The sequence below is a fragment of the Siniperca chuatsi genome, linkage group LG5 (assembly GCF_020085105.1).
Source record: "Siniperca chuatsi isolate FFG_IHB_CAS linkage group LG5, ASM2008510v1, whole genome shotgun sequence".
NCBI classification, from domain to species: domain Eukaryota; kingdom Metazoa; phylum Chordata; class Actinopteri; order Centrarchiformes; family Sinipercidae; genus Siniperca; species Siniperca chuatsi.
In genome coordinates this window covers 21,635,138-21,661,949 of record NC_058046.1, presented here as the reverse complement: position 1 = coordinate 21,661,949, position 26,812 = coordinate 21,635,138, and the positions used below count along the sequence as shown (strand labels likewise).

Below are 26,812 nucleotides of genomic sequence, written 5' to 3'. Positions count from 1 at the left end.
GTCACTGGCTACTCTAGAACAGGAGCTGACCTCTGTGCTCTCAGCCTTAGCTCACCTGTCTCCCGGAGCTGTCTTCTCAGGCTGGGAGGGAGCAGCTGGATAGATAGGAGAGACAGTTACCTAGGCAACTTCAAGGTCACTCATAGCAGCTCTTGTCCTCTCCCATAAAGAGTTACTGACTTTATTTGTCTGAAGAATGCACCACAGTTATCCCGTGAACTAAGTGTGACCATAGGTGAAATGTATTGTTTACCTTCCAATAGAAAGAGCACACATATTTAGACTAGTTTCTAACCTTGTAAGGGAAGCACCATAGACACTATAGCTTTGGCTAAGGATAAATATCGTGGGAGCAGAAGGAAGACTTCAGACTTGGTTTGGCACTACACCAGAGTTCACTATGTACTGCTGATACCATTGTCTCATTGGCAAAGGCTCATTAAACATTGCTGTGTAAGATATCTAGAGTCTCCTGAAGTCTTTTTTATTTTTTCCGCAATGTGCATTTTTTCCCCTAAGTATTCAACAGGAACACACACCCACAGATACCAAAAAAAATTAATGTTTTAAATGTACATGTATAATAATGTCTTAATTAAGGTTCCTTGTTACTTGTCATATAGTTTACTGACAGACAGGGCAAAAAAAAAACTATAGTGTCAAGTTTATTTTACATCTAACTTTTCAACTATCCTTGCCTTCACAGTTTTGTCTTAGTCTTCCACATGCTGTCTTTGTCTATCATTCTGTCTCACTGTCTCTGCGCCTATTGCTTTTTCTCTGAAAAACATTAAAGTGAAAATCTACTGCTCTGTGGGGAGCTTGAATGATCAGTGGACTCTGCACTCCAAGTGAGCATTGTGTGCGTATGTGTGTGTGTGCACTTGTGTGGTCAGCCTGAGTTGATATGCTTCAGTGCAGTGTGAAATTGGGCTTCTGGGCCACTCTCTGACCGCTGAGCTGATCTGCTTCCTCTCTCTCTCTCTCTGCTTTTCTCTCTCATCCCTTGTTTCCTCTTTCTCTCACATTCAACCACTCCCTCACCCCCACACACATACACACAGGATGTCAAACTGAACATGTGTACAGCGTGTTTCAACCGTGCATGCACAATGGTTTTTATTCTCAGTCTCTTTGTCAGATACAGAACAACACATTGTCCTTGACTGAAATGAGTTACACTCACATGCACACACATACATTAACACACCCTCGGCCCTCCACAGAAGAATGAACACATACGACTGGACTCTAAATAATGAATATGATCGAAAGTGTTTGATTCTTGATAATAGATTTTTACACTTGAGTAGCACTTGATTCATATTAGGACACACAAGGCAAGCTTTACTTAAGTACATTATTCAATGCTTCATGGCCTCCAGGAGTTAACAATGTCTTTGTATTACAGAGGCGCTGTATTTTGCTTACTGTATGGCACCAGCTCTAGGCTTCAATCAGCCTTTTAGACAATTTCAAAAAAACATGTATTTAGCAGATTTTTAACCTTTTGGGCATTTTTTTCATTTTATTATTTTATTTTATTTCATGAAAAACAAATAAACACTTACTACATCCATTCACTGATTACAGTGGGTGAAAGCCTAGAGCAGAACTGTCTTAGGACTTGAAAGGGAGATATCCACATAAACATTAAGACCACGTTTCTGTGTGCAGTGTTTTTCCAACTTTCATCAAATGTGTTCCCCCAGGGTCTTATGCATCCACATAAATCAACAGCACATTAATTCAATTTCATATTTCTGTCTTGACACATAAATAAGAGTGTGCTGTCTTTTCTCCGCTCTATTTGATGGCAGCTTGATGACTCACATACACACAAAAAGGCATAATAATTGCTTACATATTGCCACCCTGAGGGACATATTAAAAATAATAATAATAATAAAAAACACAAACCAAAAGAAACCACTAAGTAAAGAAAATGTGAAAGCGGAGAAAAAAACAGCATCAGTGTTTCCAAGACCATACCATAAGATGAATTGTGTGGTCTAAGACAAACACACATAAGGGTGCAAGCCAACTTTTATCAAAAACATAAATTTCCAGGTAAGAAAGACCTCACAGACACATGCTGTGACAATGGCAAATCAGCGCACCTGGTGTAATGGGAAGCATTTAGATCGGGGGACATGTAGAAATGTCAAACTAAAACACTGGGAGCAGTTTTAAAAGAAAGAAATGGAGCACCAGAGCAGCTTTTAAATACATAAGTAGTTTGAGACTTTGAGTTTTGAATGTTTTAAAATGAAAACCCAGAGAGCAGTGTTAAAAGAAAATGTAAGAAAAATTGAGAGTATATAAGACGTGTGCATGCGAGGCATGTAACTCTGAGACACATGCATACCAGACACATCAGTACCTCCGAATGTATGATGGTTATAGGACTCTGCTTCACTGTATGTGCCAAAGATAAGTGTTGTCTTTTTTGTCTGTGAATTTCAAGGTGTTGTGTTACATATTCAACACCAATTAAGCGTATATATAGATAGGAATAAGAAATTAACTCTGGCTCATATAAAGATTGTTTAGAGTAACTGCATCCAAATGAGCCTCTGAAATGACTGACAATTAGTTATGAAAACGTGAAATCGTGAGAAGAAAAATAGATTGGATATTTTCCAAACTATGTGATGAAGTTGTACATGTTTGTATGAGTGTTATCACCAAAAAGCAAGCTCTATTTTCTTCTTCTTAAGTTTTTTTTACACTGTGTTGTGCTGATTATGCAGCTGTTTTTCTATTGGGGGCAAAGTTGGTCAGTAATGCAGTTGGCCATCAATTGACTGTATTCCCACTAGACATCCCTCTCCACTTCAAGTAAAAGAAATGGCTGAAACTAATCTCATGATGTCTTGCTCTTTGTAGTCTTGATTTAGAGTTTATTTTCTTTTTCTGATCATCCCTCTAGTTAATTAAACTGCAAGGAGACAAAATGCCACAACAACTCCCTAAAGTAGCTTTGGCTATTTGGCTAGCACCAATGTTATTGACAATTGAGCAGCTTTTCAGCTCCCTGTGGGTGCACTACAGCATAAATATTTGCACTCAAACTTTTAGTCTAAAATTTAAAGTGAATTAACATGTTGACACTCTAGAATAAACAATTGAAATAAAAAAATAGACAGATAAGGTGAACTGAACAATACGTGGAGCTGAGATAGAGAGAGCAAAAGACAAAGTTTGATCTGATTCAACTCTGACACTGAACTCATTAATGAGTGTAATTACTGTTACTTAGGTCATTTTGATATTTTCATTTCTTTTTACATTCTTACCTTTCTTCAACTGTATTTCATCCTTATCCTACTTTTTATGTCCAAAAACTCTTAAGGCACATCACTATCTTCTTAGCTATGAATACATGTAATTGTTTGCGGCTGCCAGCTACAGAATCAGTTGTATGACACTTAAGCTTGTTTTGAACAGAGAACCAGTATCCTCATTGGATTTGCTGAAAATCATTGACCTGCCTTATGGACAAATTACCAAACCAACTCACCTCTAGCTGCTGAGCCTTGGGGTTTTTAGGGTCACAGAGGGAAGTGTTAATCCGGTGGTTGTGTTTGACACAGCGCTGAGTTGTGTTCTGGGGCATGGGAAACGTCTGGCGCACCAACGTCAGCCGACCGATTGACTTCATAACTAACTCCTGCAAGTCGTAGTCTGAGATCTCCTGAGAGGATGGAAAGAGGAGAAGGACGGAGGTAGGGATGGGTGGATGAATGATCAGGGTTCAGAAAAGGAGAGAGTGGGGAATGAGTAATGGAGAGAAGAGAAAATCAATATCAACAATGCCATTATGCCATTTATTGTTGCAGAAGAACTACACCCAACATCTCTGACACACAAAAAAAACACAGTAACCACAACAAAAACTTGGTTGGATACCACTCCATAAGAGTCCTTGTAAAAAATAAATGTTTCTAATTCATACATAAAAGACATATTTTAAGTGGTTTAGGCCTTGTTTTATATGCTCTACTTTTCCCATTATCACCACACTGAGCATGGAAAAACCATTACATCACTGTCTACATCATCTGCAATAATAGTTACAAGATATGAAAGGTGCATGTCAGCAGATGGAAGCAGGGAGAGAGTAAAAAGTGTGTATATGTGTGTTTGTGTGTGTGCTTGTTGTGTGCATACATGTGTGTTGGCACGTACTCTGCATGCCCTTGCAAAACCTTGGGGAGGAATCATTGCTAATTTTAGCCCTAGGACACAATCTCTCTCCCTCTCTCCATCCATGGATCTCCATCCTTCCTCTGCAAGTGCAGAGGGTCATGTGGTGACGAGATGAGAACTGACGTTTATCGTCCCTGGTGGAGGTAACACTGCCACCAATCGAGACAGCCTTTGCTTTCTTTGTATATGTGCGCAGTGATTGTCTGTGCTTGTATGCGCTCAAGTTTGTCATGTGTGCCCATGGCAGTTTATGTGTAAATCTGTGTGTATGTGTTTGTATGTTTTTGTGAGATTGTTTTTAAGCCTTGCAATTATGCAAAACCCTTTAGATTCCGTTTCATTTGCACATGGCAGCCCGCTTGACAGGATGGATGGGACCATGCACACACACAAACAAGCCATCACACACACTTGATCTTAGTGAGTGGTAATATTATAGGTACCACTGGTTCATTGACTAATCTCAATGAATTTTATTTGAATGTAATTAAGTTCATTAAGACCTTTGAGTTCTCATTGGATGTGATCAATGGTGATTTGATGTAGTATTATACAGGCTTCATTGGTATAGCTGTACTCATCTGCATTAATTAGGTTGATATATGGCCCTCCCTCTATACGCACAAATAAACACTTTTACTTCTGAAATTAAATTGATGTTGTTTCGAATATTTTAAATAAGGTTTGTCAGACTTAAGATTCAAAGATGCACACTGACAGTTCACAGATTGTGCTTCTACACTTTTTCCTCTGCTGTCAAATCTAATTTGATTTTCTTGAAATACAGTCAGTAAACTGAGAGCTCTGGATCTACAATTGATTTAAATTATTTAAAAAAAGATTTAAAACAAAATAAAGGGGTATTTATGCCTTGAAGAAGAATTAAAATAATCCTGCAGATTTAACCTTGTATGGATGACCTGTGCTCTGAAGTATTTACTTTCTAAACAGTATAGAGTCTATTTGCTGGCTTTTGGAGGTAAAACGTGGCAAAAATACCAATAAACAGTTGCTTACATAAAAACCCTGAAGGGAACTGAATTACAAAGCCAACAAAAAAGATGCAGGACAGAGAGAAAATGCTGAAAACTGCTAAAAAGGCAGATCTGTGGGCCAAAAGAGAATTAAGATTCACAGCGAGCAGTCAAGGGCGTGCAAAGAAACAGGCAAGAATTATCCAGAGTACCCCACTCAAAGAATCAAACTAAAACAAATGTAGGTGCACTATTGCACAGGCATACCAAAACACACACAGAGACACACTAAAACTTAAAAGAAAAAGATCATTTTGAGATTTGTCCTCTCAACAGGCATTTGCCCATCTTTCTTCGCTTGTCACGTTCCGTTTGCCTCTTTGTCTCTGTCTGTCTGGGGACAAACTAAACAGACTTCACCCAGTATGACTTTCAGTGGTGGCGTGCTCTAAAAGCTGTTAGCCTTTTAACAGCTGAGACTAAATGAATGTGACACGTACATACACACATACAGACATGGAGAAACACATTAAATCACACATGCTCTCACGTACAGCGCATCAGCACACACGGGGGTCCTGGGAGGGAGAAGCTACTGGTGCAGAGTTGACATTCACCTCACATCATGAAACTGCTCTGTTTTCATGTTTCACTTGAAACAGGCCACTTACTGTCAACTGTTCACAAGTGAACTCCCTGTTAACATAAAGAGGTTAGTTTTTAAAAATTAAACCTAAACCAAATCATTCTATTTGACCAAAAACAAAAACAAGAATGTAATAATTACTGCTGAGTGCCTTATTAACAGCTTTGAGAAAATCTATCATCACACTCATGTGTCATATCTGCACAGTTTTCAATGACCTATTCTATCACTCAGTGCTTTTTTGCTTGGCATTTTGCTTTATTGACAGTTACAGAAGAGAGAGACAGGAAAGGCAAGGGAGAGAGAGGGGATGGCATGCAGCAAAGGGCCCGGGCCAGACTCAAACCCGAGCCACTGCGTTAAGGACTCAGCCTTGAGGTATACGCTTAACTAGGTGAGCTACCAGCATACCCCTAATCATTCAGTCCTAAACAGCATTTGAACAACGGTAGCATTACTGTTAGTTCATTCTCATCAATCCAAACCCCCCTTAAAGCTGAACAATCAATTACAAAGACATTCAGTGCTGAGGATGGTTGAGTGGCCCTCAATTCTGTGCACCAAGTCCAACTACCTGAAACCAGAAGCTTTGGGTAAGTTGCAAACCCCAAAACGCCCTGCAGCTCCTATCTGGTATGAATCATGAGTTGTTTATTCCATAAACTTGAAGTTTTGGTTTGCAGGCATCCCCATCACCTCTCTCTCCTTCCCTCCATTCCCCAAGAGCACCAAATCCTCATCTTTAGTGTTTTATTTGAAGATGGTCCAAAGAAAAAACACATCCCTCATCCTCAATTCTTTTTGGCACTGACCCCTATACTTTGTCCTCCGCCTTTTCTCCCCTCAACCCCCCTCTTTCCCCACGTCTTTCCTAGAGACCAAATCCCTCCTTATTTCCTCTTATCTGTAGATGAGGGGAAAAACCCTTTCTGCTCCTCCTACTCCTCTGCTCACCCTCGCAGCTCCTCCCCGTTCTCCCCTTTTCTATGAGAACACCAAATCCCCCTGTTTTGCGCGTATTCGAAGGATCAAAGTTGTGAAAAACAAAACAAATCTGGAAAAAGCACATCTCATTTAAATGGACTGTACTTGTATAGCACCTTTCTAGTCTCCCAACGACTCAAAGCACTTCACACTACATATCATATTCATCCCATTCACACACAGATAGCAGAGGCCACCTGCTCCTCAGTCCAAAGAAACTAACTCAGTCACACACAAAGACCTCAGGAGCAATTTGGGGTTTAGTATCTTGTCCAAGGACACTTTAGCATGTGGGCTGGGGAAAGCTGGGATCGAGTCAGGATCGTTTGCTCCTGCAGTTCTGCAAAATTTTTATCGAAAAGTTTCTGATTCAGATCACTAGATCATGCAGGGAAATCTGGATACGAGAAGTGTCACATGCCTTGAACAAGACACAAAATATCCAACGGCTCCAGGAGAGCGGCTTAGCAACAACAGTAGTCTTAGATGGCTGCAGTCATACTCGGCAACTTCCAGCTGCGCACACAGTGTGCACAACTGTTAGCTCGTTCTCCCTCTGCAGGCACTTCTGTAGCTGTAAATGAGAATGTTCTTTAACTTAGCAAAGATTGCAGCCTAAAATTACTGTCACGTTGTATTTTCAACATGTTTCCAAGAACAGTGAATGACTGGTTTCTATATGGTTTCATTAACCATAGGTTTGTAGAATGTACTAAAAAACGTAGAAGACCACATAATCCTTCAATTCTATTCAAACCATGAAAACCCCTAAAATTTCAGTTACATGGCTTTCATTGGATATCATCATATGTTAAGAGCCAAAATGACAGAAAAGCCTAATCTTGTCTCATCTCATTATCATGCACTTGTTCCCTTGAGAGACAAAAAGGAATGAATGGAGAGAATGAGAATAATGAAATAATGAGTGTGAACTGCAACAGGGAAGATCATGACAGAAAATGAAGCACCATGGAGACATTTAGAATGGGTAAGGTCAATAGTGGTTATCCTCCAAACTTAAGAGAAAGACAGAAAGAAAGCAAAGCCATGAGTGTCCCTTATTATTTCTCATCCTCCTCCTCCTCCTCATCATCCTCTCATCCTGAGCAGAACGAAGGAGATGGGGAGAGGAAGGATGATCAATTATGAACTGTGAACTCCCCCTCAGTGGGGCTGTCTGACTGCTGGCTGTAGATAAAGCAGAGTTATGACAACCATACAGTACCCCCTCATCCATAATAAACCACAGGGAGGGAGAGCACTTTCACACATAGGAATATTCATTCTCCAAAGAACCAGTACTAGAAGACATTACGTATGACAAAATATTGTAGCCGCTCGTCCATTTTAAACACTCCGCTAGAGGACTTCACATAGCCCATGGTGGGAATATTGTGTCTACATCTGAACAGTCTGATAAGCAGAATTAGGACATTGCATCATTAAAAATAGGGGTATGAAGCTTTTCTTTAAATTACTTGAAGGCATTTTTGATTTTTAGTACAGTTTAGAGTGAAAAGAAAGAAGCGGGAGAGATAAAGAAAGGAAAAGAAAGAGCCCCATCAAGTTTGGCTTCCTCATGAATGCCTTAACCGGCTTAGCATAAATACATTTATACATTTGTAATCTAACTTGATTCTTGCACTTGTTTTTCCATAACTACAGACACAGTTATAGAGCACATTTTCTATGTCTGAATGAAATGATTATTATCGTCTCAAAATGATTGGGGAAAATCTAAAGTGTTTTACAATATGTTAACAGGTTCAACTTTTGTTCATTCAGATCTCGAGCAGAACAATTTAGTAACGTAGAATGACAGTTTACAGTTCATTGGGATCCCTTACTATTTAGAAAAAAATAGACATCCTGAAAACAGATTTCAGAAAGTTCATGAAATGGTACTTTTTGCAGTGGGAAAGTGTAAACTGGTAAAGTGAGATAACTTCATTTTATTTCACTTCACGTTACCTTGTTCCTCTTAATCTCATAAAAGCCTCTCCTTTAAGGTCTCTTTGCTCCATCATCTCTCTCCTCTCCTTCCTTCACCTCTGGACATCTGTTGTTTCTTCCAACTCCATCTCTTTTCATTTACCTCTGCTTGTTTTCTCTCAAAACAATCATCACAAAATAAGGTGGAGGTGGAGGAATCTGAACACCAACTGGAATGTCTACATTTTCAGAAAGTGCTATAGCATGTGTACAGGCAGGCCAAGAGGAGAGAGATAAGATAATTTAGCCTCTCTGTTCTGCCTATGAACCAATCTGGTCTCCTCCCTCCATACTCACTTTGCTCGACTGATTCTTGCTGTATTTTAAATGACAACTTAAACTGCGGTGTGACCTTTATTTGAGAAGCAAAAGAGCGCGAGACAGAGCCTGAGAGCATCATGCCAAAAACATGAGCGTTGTTGACACTTTAGAGTAAAGGGGCTGAAGTACTGTATGTGTCAGAATTGTGGACATTTGATACTGAAAGTGTAAAGAGATATACTAACTGATTTAACTTAATTACATTAACAACACTTCTAACATTAGCACTACCAGCTTCTACTGTTACCTGAAAGACTTTTTTTCCCCTAAAAGTAGTGGTCAACTGCACACAACTCTCTTTTAGCAATGAGCCAAATGCAAGTGACATTCTTGGCATTCTATTTGTAAGAAAACATATGACTTAGGAAAGAAACAGAAACCAGCAAACAAAGCTTAACTTGGTGTGATTCACACCTGTGACCTGGCATTTTATATATTTAGCATGCTTTTTTATCTATACCTATAATAACAATAAGAAGACATACTTTAGTGCCACTGCTAAAACATTAACAACTGAGGGAGCATTGGCCTGCCAGACTGCATTTCACCATCGATTCCTCAAAGGCAGCAGGTACAAAGTGTTACAGGCTGCATGCTGCTAGAGGCTGCAGGATGACATGTTAAGCCTCCCGGAAGCTAAGCAAAGAGCAGGTTGCTGCCAGGAAGCCTAAAGAGACTGTTAAGACAATACCAGATGCTTGACAAGATGCAATATGAACACAGACTATTAGACAGCTAGATGTGAATTTAGCCTACCAGGCAGTCGAGTAATCACGGACTGCCCACTAGGCTGCTTGACATGGCCATCTGACAAACGACGTGTACAAAGACTGTCAGGAAAGTGTAAGACCACAGTGAGTGGTAAAGTCTCTATTGTTACATTATGAAATGCACATTATAGTATGCCATCTATTTCACTTAGCAGGGGAGACACATTTAAGTGGCAAAACAGTCCTTTTATGAAGTCAGTAACTAATACAGAGTGGTACTTGGGAACAGATTTATCCACATTTTAACCTTTGATAAGTCTGCCATCTTCATTTAAGTGCAGCGGCGAGGCTCATTCTTTTCCCTCACTCCCTAGAAGTATTAGCATTTCAGAAAATGCAAAAACAATACTGATAGGTTGTCTGAGGTACTTGCGGGGGTTGTGACAATGTTACTGCAGCCTCTTATCCATATCAAAAATGTAAAAATAATAATCTTCATATTGCAAGACGGACACTCTAAAAGCAAACATCAGAAAATAATGATTGGCTGTTCTTGCAGCATTAATGGATGTCATGCATACTAACATTTGCTTCAAACAGAAATACTTTCTTAAATACTTTGCATAACTGAGCAAGTAATAGGACTGCTGAGACTTGTAGCATATAGCAGCATTACAGGCTATGACCTGAAAATGGAGAGAAAGAGAAAAACTACAGTATACTAAAGCATCAGAGTATCTTTTCTTGTTTTGTACCAAATTAGGGTTTTCCATTGTTCCTACAGTAAATGCAGTTTTTTGCTCTTCCTTCAATACATCCGCCTGTGTATATGGTTGTGTTTGCTCACTTGCTCTTGTGTGTGTGAGTGTGTGGCAGCATGGACCCCCCTGCTGTGCCCTGCCAGTTCACTGTAATGCCCAAGGCTACCAAGACACAGTGCATTAGCTAGCAGTGTACATACATACACACACACAGAAACACACAAACACAAACACGCATACACACACGTAGCTGATTCTGCTGGTTTTGTAAAAGGCACTTCTTGTGAAGCAAGATCAAAGATGTGTTCCTATTCAAAATCAATGTGAAATTAAAGCCAATATTATAGTTTATGTTAATGTTAAAGTTATGTTTCTCTTATGACCAATAGTCACTATGTTTAGTGATTGTGAACATGGACGAGAGAAAAATCACAGGATTAAACCTGTACACTCTGAGGAGCAGGTGAGCGACTTTGTGGACTGTCAGTGCTAAAAGGGTAATTCTGGCATTTTTTAAGCTCTCCTGTCTCCTTCAAACACCCAAGACAATGAAGAGATTAGAGGGGTTCTGGATCTAAAACCATAAAATTGGGATAATTGAAACAATATGTTGAGCTGAAGGCAGACCCAGTACGTGATCCATAAATCATTTCCATGGCACTCACCTCATTAATCAGGATCCAGTGACAATCGAAGGCCACCAGGTTGGTCTCCACCACCTGCAACACAACAAAACACACCACTGGATTTAGAATTGAGAAAGAAGATGTCATTGGTTTGGTAGAAATAAGCAGGCTTTGGGACTGGTCAAAATAAGGGAACAGAGTTCGGAGACAAGTAGTCTGTTCTTTTATGTTTAAAGAAAAATAAATTCCTTATTGTCGCCTTTTAGGGTATTTTCTGGCTTGGATAATGTGATTCACGGTATCTGAAGTGTGAATATTATGGAAAGAACATTATGGAAATGTGCAAGGCTGGAACCCAGTGTGAAGCTTGGCATAAGTGATTTGAGAAAACTTTTATTAAAGGTATCAAGGTATCATTCAAAAATATTTTCAAACATATGTAAATATGGCAAAGATTGCTTGTGTGTAACAGAATACTCAAAAACACTCACACAAACACACTTAAATCTCAACATTAGAGCTTTTCTCACAAATTTACACAGATTAGACAAACTTCTGAGTGGACTCACTTCAAAATGCCAGTCCGCCCATTCATTTGAGTGGGGGTAGTCGGTTAAGACTGCGGTGGTGGGGGCCGCAGGGGATGCCAAAAAAAGAAAAAGCAGCGACCTGCGTTGGAAAGGTTTTAACAGCTTTTGGAGAAACGCAACCCAACGTCACGCTGCGGTGGCCAATCCGGCGATCAGACCAGTCAAACTGCTCCACAGTCAGCCTGAAATATAACTGAAACTAGGTGCTATCCAGGTGGAGTTTCTGAACCAAACTATGATACTCTCCCAATTGTGTCCTTGTTCGGTTTATTCTGTGTAGCCAGCTTCAACGTCTGTATCTGGTTTGCAGTCTATGCTGAAAAACAGAGATACCTTCCTTTCAAATACACTGCCTCAAAATAGTATGTTTCGGCAGAGGGAAAACAAAAACCTTCCATTTATTGTTAATGGTGAAATTTAAATATTTATATATGTCAACTCTTAACCAACTGTTAAACACTGCAGCAAGGACACTTTGAAATGGTGCAGCCTAGATGAGAGAGAGCAAGTGCACACACAAGGCATTATAATGTCATCCATTCCCCTTTAGCAGCAGTGGCTTTCTTTTAGCTCACTCATCTGCTTGTTCAAGTGGCCCTTTTCCCCCTGCCATCAGTGAACTCTGTCAGTGTCTAACACCCCTCTCAATCATATTCTCTGACCAGCATGAGAGTGACCTCTTTAATCATGTTACTCCCATCTTCTCCTCACCTTTTTCCTCATGTCTCCTCTTTTTCCTAAACTCAACATAAATATGTAAGTGAAGAACATATTATGAGAACAGCAACTTCTTGAACTACTGACAGTAAGATCACTCTCTCTCATACCTGTGAAGTGATTAAGTTTCATTTATTAGTGCATATGCATTAAGTTTTGCTTTATTTACCCAAATAGGCAGAAGTGTAAAACTGGACACAAGCTACATGAAGTAAGTGTCCTTAATCACTTAAGGATTTGTAAAGGATACATTTCTAAAGAATGAATGGCAGCACTATTAAGAACCTACAAAAAGTAGCGAAGCAAAAAATAGATGTTTTAGTGTAGCTCTTTCTCTGCTAACTCAAACCAAATAGTACTGTCATTCATTATCCACTCTCTTACTGTTCTTGTCTATCATCTCTTTCTTGTCTCTTATCCTTTACCTGCCTCTCTCGTTACAAAACCATTTCAAGGCATAGCACTCCATCTCTATCATTTACTGTCCAAGGATGAGGGTTTAGTCTTGTTACATTGCTGTTGACTCGTCTGTCCGAAACACTTGTTTCTGCCTCTCACCTCTTTTGTCTCTCATTTTCTCCCTCCCCATCCCCTGACCCGTTAATTTTGTTCTCTTATCATTGCTCATGCCTCACCTCTCACCCCGTCATCACTGCTCTCCTTTAATTGTTCACTTCTCACTCTGTGACTGCACCCGCTCTTTTCCTTCCCTCTCTCTCCACCCCCCTCCACTCCTGGTGTAAAAATACAGTGCCACTCGTATATCATTAGCTATAATTGTCTAGGTGACTATAGCACCGTGTGTCATAAAACACTTTTTAGCTGTAAACAAACGGCAACAGCTGGAGAGGGTGACAGAGCGTGGCTAATAGCGGTTTAATCTCCCACAGAGTCTCCATAAAACTTCATCATTATAACACCGACGGCTGCCGTAAAACACTGTCTACAGGAAACATTGTTGCGACATAGACAAGGAGTAAGGCAGGAAGGAGAATGATGGAGAGAGATGCAAAACAAGATTTTTGCCATCATGTTTCTTTTCTGTCAGCATCTCTGTTTGGCTCTACTTCTTCTTACTCCCCCAGACTTTACTTTGTATAGGAACGCAGCTGAAAACTAAACAATGAGAATCATTAGAATACTGGAGGTTATTAATCTCTTTTGTCCTGTCTTGCTGTTTCTGTCTCTCTATCTATTGGAGCATTGCAAAAACAGAAACAACAAGCAGTGAAGAAGGGAGAAAGGACAGAAGTTTGGCAAGCTGTTCTTCTGTTCTCCATTTCTCTGCCTGGTTGTCTTTCTATCTTACTGTCCTTGTCCCTATTTCCTTCCCTTGGTGCTCATTAAGCTTTTAGACAATATTCACATGGGATTATGGGCAAAACTGATTTTTTAAACACGAACATGTGTGTGTGTGCCTTAATTGGTGAATGTGATTGGATATGTAAAATAATTGAAATATGTATATGTTGAAGTTGTTTGCTTGTATGCAAATGTTCGTGGATGCGTGTTTTCCACTTCTCCCATTATAACCGCCCTCTGGCAGCCGTCTGGACAGATGTTTCAAGCTAATTAGCGAAAGGGCAGACTCCTAACACTAGACGTGACTCCTTGGGGGTTGGAACTCTTCAATACACTCACGCTCCTTCTCCCTCTCTCTCTCTCTCTCTCTCTCTCTCTCTCTCTCTCTCTCTCAAGCACAATACACAGCTACAACAAATACTGCTGCTAACATCCAAAATTGCCTTGTTTGTGTTCATGTCCATGTGTGTTTGTGCACACACACAAACTAACAAACTACCACAGCCTTGTTCACAACTCAGTGCCTACATGGCAGGTAGGAGTCACGTGGACATCTTTCCCTTCATGCTATCACAGAGATCCTTCTGACCTCTCTGACCAGCTCCACAAAAGCTTAATTTCTGCTTAGTTCTCGCTCTCTGAAGTCAGAAGTTCAAACAAACACCAGGTCTGGTGTCCAGGACAAATCCAATCACTCAGTGTCAATATACGTTAGCCTTTTCTCAACGTCTGAAAGCAGTAAGAACTAAAACTGATCTGCAACATCATACCACTGTGCACCCTAGTCTCATATATGTTTTCATAGAGTGGCCATGATACAGCCAAACACATTTTCATCTTGTAATGACCTCTGTCCCCCTCACTGATTCTAGCAAATGGCTGCTGCTGACAGACATGCAGAGTCAAGGTTTGCTGCTCATACCAAAGGCCTGACTTGACAAAAGCAGGGTAGATTTAACAATATTGTACACACAGATTACATGATCACACACATACATAAATAGATAAACACACACATCACTCTTTAGAAAGTTTTTTCAAACAAACACAAGGAGACAACAATAATTCCAAACACAGAATTACTTTGTTTTTTCTACAGTATGCCTTATATACACTGTATAGTATACATTATTTCCATGTATATGACGTTTGATGTTGACGATGTTTGTGTTTCTGTGTGTGAGAGGGTAAGAAAGATTCATGCAAAAGCAGATATTGCTTAAGTACATTGTGGGGGAAGCTTGAAGAGGGAGAGTGGGTGTTGCTATTGAATAAAGTGCTCTATATTGAAAATTAGTTGTGTAATTTAATTTCATGCACTATTTGTGATCAAATCAAGCAAATAGCCTACAGCCCAGCCTCCAAACTAAGTATACACAAGCTTCACACTTAAAAATGCAAGCACAAGCTGTGAAAGTGCAGGCACACATACAAAAGTAACACAAAGACAAATATCTAAAAACACAAGCATGTGTACAGACCCATCTCTACCAATGCACTACATCACAGTCTCACCACTGTTGCATTATTTGCCCAGAGAAAAGTTATTTTATTTGCTGTACTATATGGTTATACATCAAATGATACACTCAAAAATGACCATGCTATCAACCTGGTCCATCCAAGCCTGCTTTTTGATTACTATAATTAATTTGTGTTTCTGTGTCTGCATATGTGCATGGGGGGATAAGGTGTCTGGGTCTGGGTCTTGAGGTGGGGGAGTATGATTACTGTTATCATCTGAAATACTTCATGCCACCTGAATGCTGTAAGATGGAAGGCAAATATTTAGAGAAACTAGAACATCAGAGAGATGGGAAGAAAGTGGGCATGGATGAGAATGAATGGAGAGACGGTCAGAAAGGAGATGCTGACAGAAAAAGGAGAAGAGAGAAAAGAAGTAGCTTGTGTTTTGTGTACTGTAATTCCCAGAAATTACAATGAGTAACCAATGTTGTGATGTCGTTCTTTATTGGATTTTCTATTGATGAAGAACGGTACACAACATTGTGAGTAGTGACTAAGGAATGAGTGAGGAAACGAATCATGAATGACCTGATAATTCATGAATTGTTAATAAGTAGTTCTTGAATAACTCTGAATTGGGGACTACATAGTAGATAATAATGAGTTACTAGAGAGCAGATTGGAAGATCCTATATTATTGAATCATTAGGTAACGATTAGTTCATAAATATCTGCGAATCGACATACTGACCACTTTCTATATCAGTTCCTGATTAACCATGAATCGGCCACTGAGCAGCACAAAACTAGTAATGAGTCATTATTTACTCTTTTAGTCACCATGTGGTATTTTATGTTTTAACTTGTGTCTTATGTCTGTTCCCCTTATATATATTATCTGGTGTTTTAACGCTGTTTTATTTATTTGATTGAAATTGATTTTATATGATCTTATTTTGAATTTATTTCTTTGAGTGTGAAGCACTTTGTGACTGGTGCCTGTGAAAGGTGCGATATAAATAATCTTGCTTGCTTGCTTTTTGTGCCCCCTAAAGTAAAGCGGTACATCATACCGAGTAGTCACTAAATGTAGTTATAGTAACAAGTAGCTGCTGAGTTTCACGATCTGGAATTCACGATCAGTTCCTTAATAGCAAACCAGAGACAGCAGGATTATCAGAATGTTTTAATTATCATATTCAGAGCACACATTGCAGAATTTGAATTTATTAAATCTAAGTTAAACTAATTTAATAATCACACTGTGTTGTGTTCATGTGAAAGCTTTCCAATCCATTTATTAGCAGAGATGGTAGTCTGTTCACAGCAAGACTGTTGTCTGCCTGCTAACATACTTCTACTGTCAGTCCTTCTCTGCCCCTTTCAAGACTCTTGACAACTTCATACAACTCAGCTTTAACACTCCCTTTCATCAATTAGTGAGCTATGTAAGCTCTCTGCACCTTCCTTTTCCATTCCTTCCTCTCTCTTACTTAATCACAGACTCTTTTCACCGTGTAAACTTACATGTCTTAGAAATCTGTTATAAACCACATTAAAACATTACCGCTACTATATAAAATAAGGAGTGGAGTTTACCCTCTCTCCCTCTCACTTCATTTTCATTCTGTCCATCTCTCCCATTCATTCTCCCCCTCTTTCACTATCCCTGTTTATGAATTGAGCATTTAGTGCATGCTAACTACGGCGTATTCTCCCTGATACATCATAACTGCTGCATGTCACTGCTGCCATTTAGGCTTAATGTCACTTGCCTCACTCACACTACTCCCACAGTGTGCCTTATGCATGTTTGATTGTGTGTGTCTTGATGTCAAGTATGTGTGTGTCTGCGTGTGTGTGCGCGTGTGCATATTCGTGTTAAAACGAGATGTCAAGCAGAGGGTGGTGCATTATGACACTGCTTTGCTCTATGGATTTACATACTTGGCAGAAGAGCACTGAGTTCTGATTGATGGCATGCAAACAGGCAAATACAAATATACACTCGCACATGCACAAACAGGCACTCTATTGGCATGCATTCTATTAGCACTCTAGCTGCTAAGACTGCTAATCTAAATCAATTAAAAATTCCATAGAAAATATTAAGTAGATGAAAGGTCTCCTGTGGAGTTTTTCACCACATGCATGCTACATATATGTTAGTGGCATATTATAAATGTCTGACATCTGAGGGCCATAATTGTCAAGTCGCAATTTTTACCTGTGAGAGTCACAATTTAGTATGTTTAGTACCTAATGGCTATAAAAAGAAAATTTCAGACACAAAGCAAAATAAAATTAAAAAGTTCACTGATGAATTGCCAATGCACTGCACATCACTTCTTCAGTCTCAATTAGCTATGCACCTGACGGTGCTGTCTGCTGAGGCTCACTGGCTGTTGTATAATATTTTCCATTTTTTGCTATGATGTGTTTGGTTGACCTCTGCACTACAGTTCATGGCAGCAGAGCAGCAAAGCAGCAGGTGAAGAAAGCAAAAGACGAAGTGTGTGTGAAAAAGTGTGTGTACATGAGGCTCATCCTCTGTGGACGAAGTTGAAGTTGGAGAGGAAAATGGTAAAGGCAGGATTGTTTTTACTGAACTGGTAAAAACTTACTTAGTAGTACAAGTAGCCATGACTGCACCCCTAAATTTTCAGGAAAAACATGAATGAAAAACAGAACAAGAATTTGTAGATGTTTTTGAGGTAGGCTATGTTTTGGTGAGAAAACAAAACTGTTTATAGTGAAAGCATCCCATTTAAAATCTAAGAGAGTTGAGAGGTGACTATATATATATAAAAAAAAAAAAAAACTTTGTCCTTCACCCTCCGCGGGTGGTCTCATCCTTCGAGCTCGGGTCCTCTACCAGAGGCCTGGGAGCTTGAGGGTTCTGCGCAGTATATATATATATATATATATATATATATATATATATATATATATATATATATCTCTCATTGCAATATAAAAAGGAAGTGAGTCAGAGGGGTGTCCAAGGCCTGTGTGATTCCTCCCAACAACTAATGACCATTACTGTCTGTTTAATTAGTCTGATCCAGCCGTGGTCACACACCAATGATCTAAAAAGTCTCTAAAGGTTGTGCTTGTATGCTAGTGAGACAGAGAGAGGTCGGGGAAGAAAGATATTGAGAGAGATATTGAAGAATGCAGATTCCATCTATGCGTGTGTGTGTGTGTGTGTGTGTGTGTGTGTGAGTTTCTTAGTGATTGCTCAAGAACATTGTCTCTTTGCAAACCCCATCGCTCTCCCTCTTTCACACACACGCACACAAACACACCAACACCAACTGAGAGCTGTCACACTCAACAAAAGCCACCAAAGCTCGTCTTGACAAGGTCTCGCCCTGCTCACCAACCCACCACACACACCATCGGCATTATTGATCAATCACTCACTTTCTGATGAAAACAAGGGAAAAAAGAGCAGCAGAGTTTTCACTTTTTTGTCCTTTCAGCAGACATTTCTCAGCAGCTATAAGTTTCTCTCTCTGTCTTGCTCTCTATTGGTCTCCCTGTCTCCTCTCTTTCTCTTTCTGTCTGACATATAATGTAATACTAGGACAGTGAAAGTCTTTGATAGTATGTGTTGTGATGGCAAAGGGTAAAGGGCCAACATGCAAGACATTTATCATCTTCCAACTGTGTGTGTGCGCTGGTTTTTGTGTGTCTATATGTGTATGCAGAAGCACAGAAGACTTTGTCGACCTTTCAGTTTATTGATTAGACCGCAGATCCGAGCACAGCCAAATCCACAGGACGAATGTATGACACACACACACACACACACACACACACACACACACATACACATACAACCATGTACATACAATTGCACACATACACCACAACGAGCCCCAGCAAATATGACGATATGCAACCTGACATTTAGATATGAACAGATCAATGGCATGAACAAATAGAATAAGCTGTCTTGATAGATCTAAGATAAACAGTTGTGTGTGTGTGCGCGTGTGTGTGTGTTTGTGTAGGCGCGTGTGTATGTTGTGTAATTGATTTACTAACTTCTTTTTCCAGTAGTAAAGAGGGGTGGAGAGATTTCTTTCATTTCACACATTTAGCATGCATGTCCATAACCCATATTAAATATCCATCTACCCATCAAGTTACAGTATAAACTGGCTAATACAACAATCTAGATTCAGTTCACAAGCTTGCATTTTGCATATTCCTTACCATTTACACAGTGCATTGTTTGTAATCTTTTTAATTTGTCTGTGGCATAAGGGCAAAAAGCATTATAATGGTTAATTGTCTATGTAAAATAAAACATTTAATTTAGTCTAACATTATTACTACTAACCACCCACAATTCAGCCAATCCTTGACTGAATTCGAACAACTCACTGCTAGGTAACTTTCTTGCCTACAAAACAATTTTAAGCCACTACCATCTCACACTAAATACAACTCTTCCCTGTGAAGCCTATTTGATAAATATTCTGCACTCCAACTTCACAAAAAGCCACTGGGGTTACAATAGTAAAATATTTAATGAGAGTCTGTACACTTAAGATATTTTACGCATCCAAGCACGGGCCAGTAATTCCAAGTAATGATGTTTACTTATCTTGATGCGATATCAAAAGTAGAATACAGTATGTGCCAAAAGAACAGACAATCATCTTTACATTACAAGCTTTTATTGGCCTCTGTAAAACATCTTTACGACAGCTGCTGCAACACAAACATACCCAGCATTAACTCAGTTGCCCAACTGACAATAGGTCATGACAGTGCAGAGAAAAACAGGGCAGAAGAGAGCAGAATGCAGGTGAATTAAAAGATTAACCCGTGCTCTAAAATGTCAGAACTCATACCAACTGAAATTGCCTATGGCAAGGTCAGATGGGAGCACTGAAAGGTTGGTTGTGTGCGTGTTTGTGTGTGAGTGAGACAGATGGAGATGGATGGATAGACACACAGGGAGAAAGAAAGCTTGTATATGTTTGTGTGTGCATGTTTGTGTGTCTGTGATGGAGAGGGAGAATGACCGTGTGCGTACGTGAGTCTGCGTCCTGACCAAGCTGCTGAAGCGTTCCTATGAGCCAGCTCTGCTTCTCCAGGTTGACTAATCTTTGACACAATATAAAATGATTCCTCTAGCTCTCTTCATGTGTCTGCAGTCAGTCCTACTCTCCACCTGTCACTCCCTCTACCCCTCACCTTGACTGCACTTTATGAAAAGTACACCACAGGTCAACTGTTCATGACACCAGATATAGGTGTATCTTCACAAGTGTCAATCATGCACAAAAGCACACACATATTGTACATGAACACAGGAAACTAAAAAGTACACACTTTGTCTGAAGTATAAACTTAAACTTTGTTTAAACTGAGGAGTCAGACAGAGCAGGATCAGGTAATTTACAAAAGACGGAGAGCAGAAATACGAACACAAAACAATAAAGTCACAAAGCTCACCTGTCCCCTGCTGGCAGATACTGTTTCAAACACAAAACCAATAACAATAAGGCATAAATGATAAGTATTTAAATCAGCAGCAAGACTGCTATTTATCAGTATGAAAGTCATGTTTAAAAATTTCAAAAGAAGAACAGAGCAATATTATCTCAGCAGTATGGAAAATGCTTAAAAACAAGAAAAGCACACCGCATTTTAAGATCCTGTTTTCACAACATATATAATAACAAAATGATTGCCATGAATGTGTTCAATGATAAGTTTCTCTCTTACACAGCAAATCCCATTGTCATGGTAGTGAAGAAGTCAACATAGCCAGGTCAAAGGGTAACTTGTTTTAACTATTTAACAGTGCAATTCATTATTTCAAATCCCTGCAAATGTGGATGCATAAGTTATCATTTCACAGAAATAATGCCTTGGGGTTTGTTGAAAATTCAGCCAGGGAACACCCAGGTTGGCCTAAGAGTATTAGCACATACATTTTTTGAATATAGGGTCACATTAAGTCATATTCTTACATATATATAAGTCATATTCTTTCATAGGCTGAATTAGTAAGCAGTGCTGGCGTCTTACAACATGATATTAAGCAGTTATCACTGCGAAGAGAGAGAGAGGTCATATTAATGTCACAGGATGAAGGGTTGGTGTTTGAGTGAGTGAGCAATGAAGGGAATAACCAGCTGCATATGGTGGAGAGTAGCAGCTGTTATGGTCCTCAATTACACATCTGATCTGGCCTCCAGGGGATGAAGCATATGCTAAAGTTGTCAGCCAGAGGGGCTGACCCCACTGTGCACTTTTGTTTTACAGGTAACTCTGGGGGCTGACTGTAGCTTGACATAATTTAGGTAATTTTAAATCATTTTAATTAAGAAATTATTATTTTTTCTTAGCTGTAAATCATAAAAAAGGCTTTACATTTTAATGTTATAAAAACATTTAAAATGGCCTTAGAAATACAAATTACATATTTAGTTAATTAAATTTAATATTAATTGACCCCTAGATATCGTTCTATTGTTAAGATAGTTTTGATATTTCTCAGATAAATGTCATGTGCCTTTCTTGCTTTGATCACAGTTAGTAGCATATACAGAATCACTTTTGCTGTATTGAGCTATTAATTTGCCATTTTGCAGCAAATTGTCCTTTCCAGACGAAGAAAAATCTTAACCACATATGCCATTTTTTTACTTTAAATGAATGCATACTGCGTAACATTTAAGAAAGAAGTGTTGATGTATTGCATCATAATGGAGTAACGTTAAAGATTAAAGTGGACACATCTGAGTTATCAAAATAACTGTACTAACACCAAAACACAAATATGGCAATGACATTTTAATCTACATGACCCTGTTTGTTCTATTGATTAAAAATGTTTTTCACAATAAACTATTTTTAAAAAGGTGCAGTCTGTGCCACAAAGGGTACAATTAAAAATCTAAATGGACATGTACTTTTTTTTCTTAACTAACTAATTTGATCTTGTGCCTATATTTTTCAAGTACCTTGGATTTGAAGATTGGTCCTTAGTGGCCCAAAAGTTTCATAGGATTAAAAGCTTTCAATCAGTCTTTAACTAGGACTGTTATCTGATCTCCTCCATTTATGAGAGCTGCAGAGCTTTACTAATCTGTTATCAGTTCCCAGTAGGTGGCCAATCATATGTTACATATGATATGCACACACATTCTAAGACATAAGCATCGACATATTGTACAAAAGTGAAATATTTCATTTATAATAATAAGCTTCTTCAAAGACTTTGAAGAACATCTGGCTTGATGGCTGAAGAAGCATATTGATTCATAGTTGTATTGAACTAAACTGATGTAAGACATTTGAAAGTTGATGCAATGCAATTTGGCTATGGCTCAAAAATCTCTATCAAGGAAACTATTTTTAGCCTTTACCTGTGCATGAGTACCTTATCATACACCTAATAATGCAAAGTTGTACAGCATACCTACTGAGACTAAGTAAAAGATGTCATCAGTAATTTCTATTACACTCAATCACAAAGGAGAACTTGTACTACTTGCTGAGAGCGTGTGGAACGCTTCATAAATAAGTTATTAAACACAACTCTGACACATAATGCCTTCTGCAAAATCGAAGCCATGGGGCACTGTGCCCTAAAATCAAAGTAAAGCTGCATAGATCAACTGACCCCAAAGACAGATTACATCTTCTGCACTGTCAATTATCAAATCATTTTATTCCTCTATTTCCTACTGGGCCCTGTGGGAGGGAGACTATTTAACCCTGAGCCTATTAGAGAGATGAGAGAGGAGATAACATGACAGTTTGCAAGTTGGCAAACATGTGTTCAAGTGTATTATTTGTATGAGCATCTGAGAGAGAAAGAGAGACAGAAACATCCAAGTATATATAGAAAAGAGAAATCCACAATGTTATCAACGCACCACCGAACAGTCTCGGGAGAACACATCGGTAAATGACGACAGGAGAAAAGAGAAAATGAGAGCAAAGGGAAGGTGAAGGAAAGGACAGAAAGAGGGCCAATCAGTAACAAATGTGGCACCGGCTTTTCATGTGCAATTGCAGCCCTCCTCATGGACCAATCAGTAACTCTGAAAATGCTGAAATTGTGTGGTGAAATGCAACTGCAGTGCTAGTTAGGTCAACACACAGTCCAGGCTGTCTCAGATATCATGTGTGACAGAAGGACTAATCAATAAAGCAGAACTAAATTAATGAGTAATTTTTACTTAAAGCTAAAAAAAATACAATGCACATACACACCACTCAAACAACTACACTCATGCCTGTGATCCCTCACTCGTGCACACAATAAATACATAACCTATACAAACACACACACACACACACACACACACACACACACACACACACACACACACATACAGCAGAGTGTCTCCATGGGTCGCAGTGTTTGAAAATTGGATTCTGTATGTGTTATGTGTATATATGTTTTTTTTGACACAGCGTAGCACAGAGTGGTCAATTTTGATTGTGATACAGACTTCACTTCCAGCGGCAGTCAGCAAGAGTCACAGGGATTATACAGTACGATGCTTGAATTAGACCATCAAAAATACCATGTACAAAAATGAAATAAAACATGAGCACTGGTAGGAGAAAGATCGCCTTGATGGTTACAAAGAAATCGAAACTGACTGTTGGTACGGAGACAGCAAAGCTAAACATAGTCTCTGGTGTAATTATAGACAACACCTTTCAACTACACGGCATCCAGAGCTCAAACTGATTCCCTTGTATTTTTCACTGTTTTGTATCTGCTGGGGGTTTGTAAGGAAAATATTTGTGTTCTCTGCAAGAACTAAAAAAACAAACACACATAATGCATTTCACAAGAGTCTAGATGTCAGATGCTCCTCTTAAAAGCTGTTGTTTGTGGCCATTCAACCATACACAGTAAGAGGCTTTAGGAAAGAAAGCCTTCTGCTTTATTGTCAGCTGTTAGCAAGGTACTGTACTTACAGCAACTCTGCGGCTTCCATTGAAACATTCCATGCTTTTATCTGTTTGTGTCTTTTCCCAGAGTCTCCCATCCATGATCATCCCTAAATTTGTCTTCCTTCACCGCACACCCTCTCTGCCTGCATTTTTCTCTCACATAAACTGCCTTTTTATTTATGATTTCATTGTACTTCATCTCTCTTTGTCTCTCCTCTTTCTCTTCTACTCTCGATCTCCTTCTCTTTCACCCAAGACAGTTCCAATTTCACATCTACTACATCTTCAATAGCAAAAATCCCATTAGGAACTGAGTACCAGAATTTCCAGGGGATGCAACAGCCCAAAACCTGTTCCATAATCGAAGCAGCGGAAGTATAGGTAGGAAAGGAAGGCTGGAGGGAAGGCATTTCATTTGTTCATCCCACTTATTTTGTTGTTTCTCTCTAAACAACACACCTTTGTTATATAAAGTTTTGTTGTGTTGCTAGGTGCGTGCCATGATTTGATATAATGATCTGTGGCCTGTACTGAGGCACATATGGAATTAAAACAGTTATACAAGAGAGTGTGTGTGTATGAGGGTGAAGGGAGATACACTGATGAAGGCAAGATAAACTGATAGAGATGGAAACATGATGGTGGAAGAGTAGGATGCTTGTAGAGCATGAGTCCATGAAGAGGTTGTAGGGGAGGTAAAGTGTGTGTGAGTGTGTGTGCTTGCGCATATGTGAGTGTTTGAGTATGTGGCAGGGAAGCAGAGGAGGAGAGAGAGAAAGAGACAACAGATAAGCACATTGGCAAACCGAAAGAGAAATGTGTGATGACAAGCTCACACACACGCGCAAACACACAAACACTCACCCACACGCGCAAACACACAAACACACACACAAATCCGTATCATCTCTAAAGTACTTACTGGCATCCCCATTATTGGCTGCACTAGCAGCAGTCAGTAGCGCTAACCTTTGGTGCTCCTTGCACACACTTACACACACACACACACACACGCATACACACACACAAAAGCTAACCTTTAGTCCTTTAGCAGTAATGCTCTATAATCATTGTGCTTCCAGCTCCATGTGCACAGATAAAACCTTAATGTCATCGCACATCTCACACACACACACACACACACACACACACACACACACACACACACACACACACACAGTTTGTTGAGATAAGAACATAATGCCATCTCTGTCTGGTGATAAAGTTCAAGGAGAGAACTAGAGCCAAGCCCTTGAAGTACCCTTTTTAACTGCACTGGAAAGTGGAAGGCAGGCATCTAGGTATGTGTGAGTGTGTGTGTGTGTGTGTTTTGGTTTTGTGTGAATGCATGTATTCATATATATGACATGGATGATGACACAACTAAAAGGTACATTCACCTTCAGTGGACCCTACAGTAAAAGTAATACTGTAAATATCAACTTTAGCAGATCACGTTATACTGAGCTCAGAATATACAATGCAGTCTGATCCCTTCTTTATTGAGAAGAACTTCAAGAAGATTTCTGACATTTTGTTTGATTGACAAATTAAAATTTTTAAATGCATTTAAATGAACATTTTTGGCATTTATCAACAACTGTTGGTCTAGCTATCATGGTTGCCACCTACATAACTGTGTGCGAGAAGCTGGCATATGACTAACACAAATGAAACATTTTATTTGTTGTACAGCTATCATTAATGCCATCAAAGTTTAGGATGACTACTTTTGCGTATGTGCTTTTAGGGAACAATACAAGTTGCTGAGCTATTGCTTGGTGTGTATATGTGTGTTTTTGATGACCTAATCTAAATGCCACTTTACTGTACAGAAGATTGAAACCCTTAAATATCAACATGCAGCGCTTTAAGACAGATTTGCTTCTGTGTGTGTCTTTCATTGATTTTTCTTTGTTCTCTACTAAAGAGTATCATTTTCCTTCCTCCCCATGACAATTTCTCTTTACCATTTCTATTAATTTGCTCTTCACATGTTCATCCTTCACGCTCTACATCATTCATTTATGTTTTTTTCATCTGTCCCTCCTTTCAGCCTTGCCCTTCTAAATCACTTTTCCACTGACCTCTTCCAAGAAACAAATACAAATTTCAATGTCATAATGCCATGCATGTGAGTATTAATAGGAGGTTAATGTAAAAGCCCTGAGCAATTTGTACTGTAGCTGATAGGAAGTCCATTAGCTTTTGATGTTTTGTAAAATAAGTCAAGTTACCACATTTATCAATTAAAATGTATTGTATGTATTTGTATCCCACCACACCTTGTCATTTTACCTCCCTCAACTTCTTCGCCTACCTCCCTACTTTCCTGTGTCACCCATCTTTTTTTCACATCACTTGACTTTTTCATAGCTTCTCTTCTTAAAATAAAACTTCAGTGCACTTCTGTCCAACGTTTCCCTGTGTGTCATTCCATCATAAACCCCCGTCCATTTTACACCCTCGCCTACATGTGCCATAATTACAAATGTCAAGATTTGCTCCTCATGCTCCAATGTCAAAGCAAAGACGTCACAGGAACGGCGCACATGCTGTGTGTG

General features: G+C 39.2%; 1 protein-coding gene across 6 annotated transcripts in view; it reads right to left on the bottom strand.

The window, feature by feature from the left end:
* The window catches only part of grid2 (glutamate receptor, ionotropic, delta 2), a 535,356-nt gene that overhangs the window by 149,576 nt on the left and 358,968 nt on the right, over positions 1–26,812 (bottom strand). For all 6 annotated transcript variants that reach the window (XR_006377990.1, XM_044195946.1, XM_044195941.1 and 3 more), the window contains exons 5-6: positions 11,266–11,319; positions 3,524–3,697 (exon numbers count right to left, since the gene is read on the bottom strand). Coding sequence is in view for 5 of the 6 variants with exons in the window: in XM_044195946.1 (XP_044051881.1) it covers positions 3,524–3,697; positions 11,266–11,319 (228 nt within the window). In the remaining variant the exon portion in view is untranslated. The remainder of the gene's footprint in view (positions 1–3,523; positions 3,698–11,265; positions 11,320–26,812) is intronic.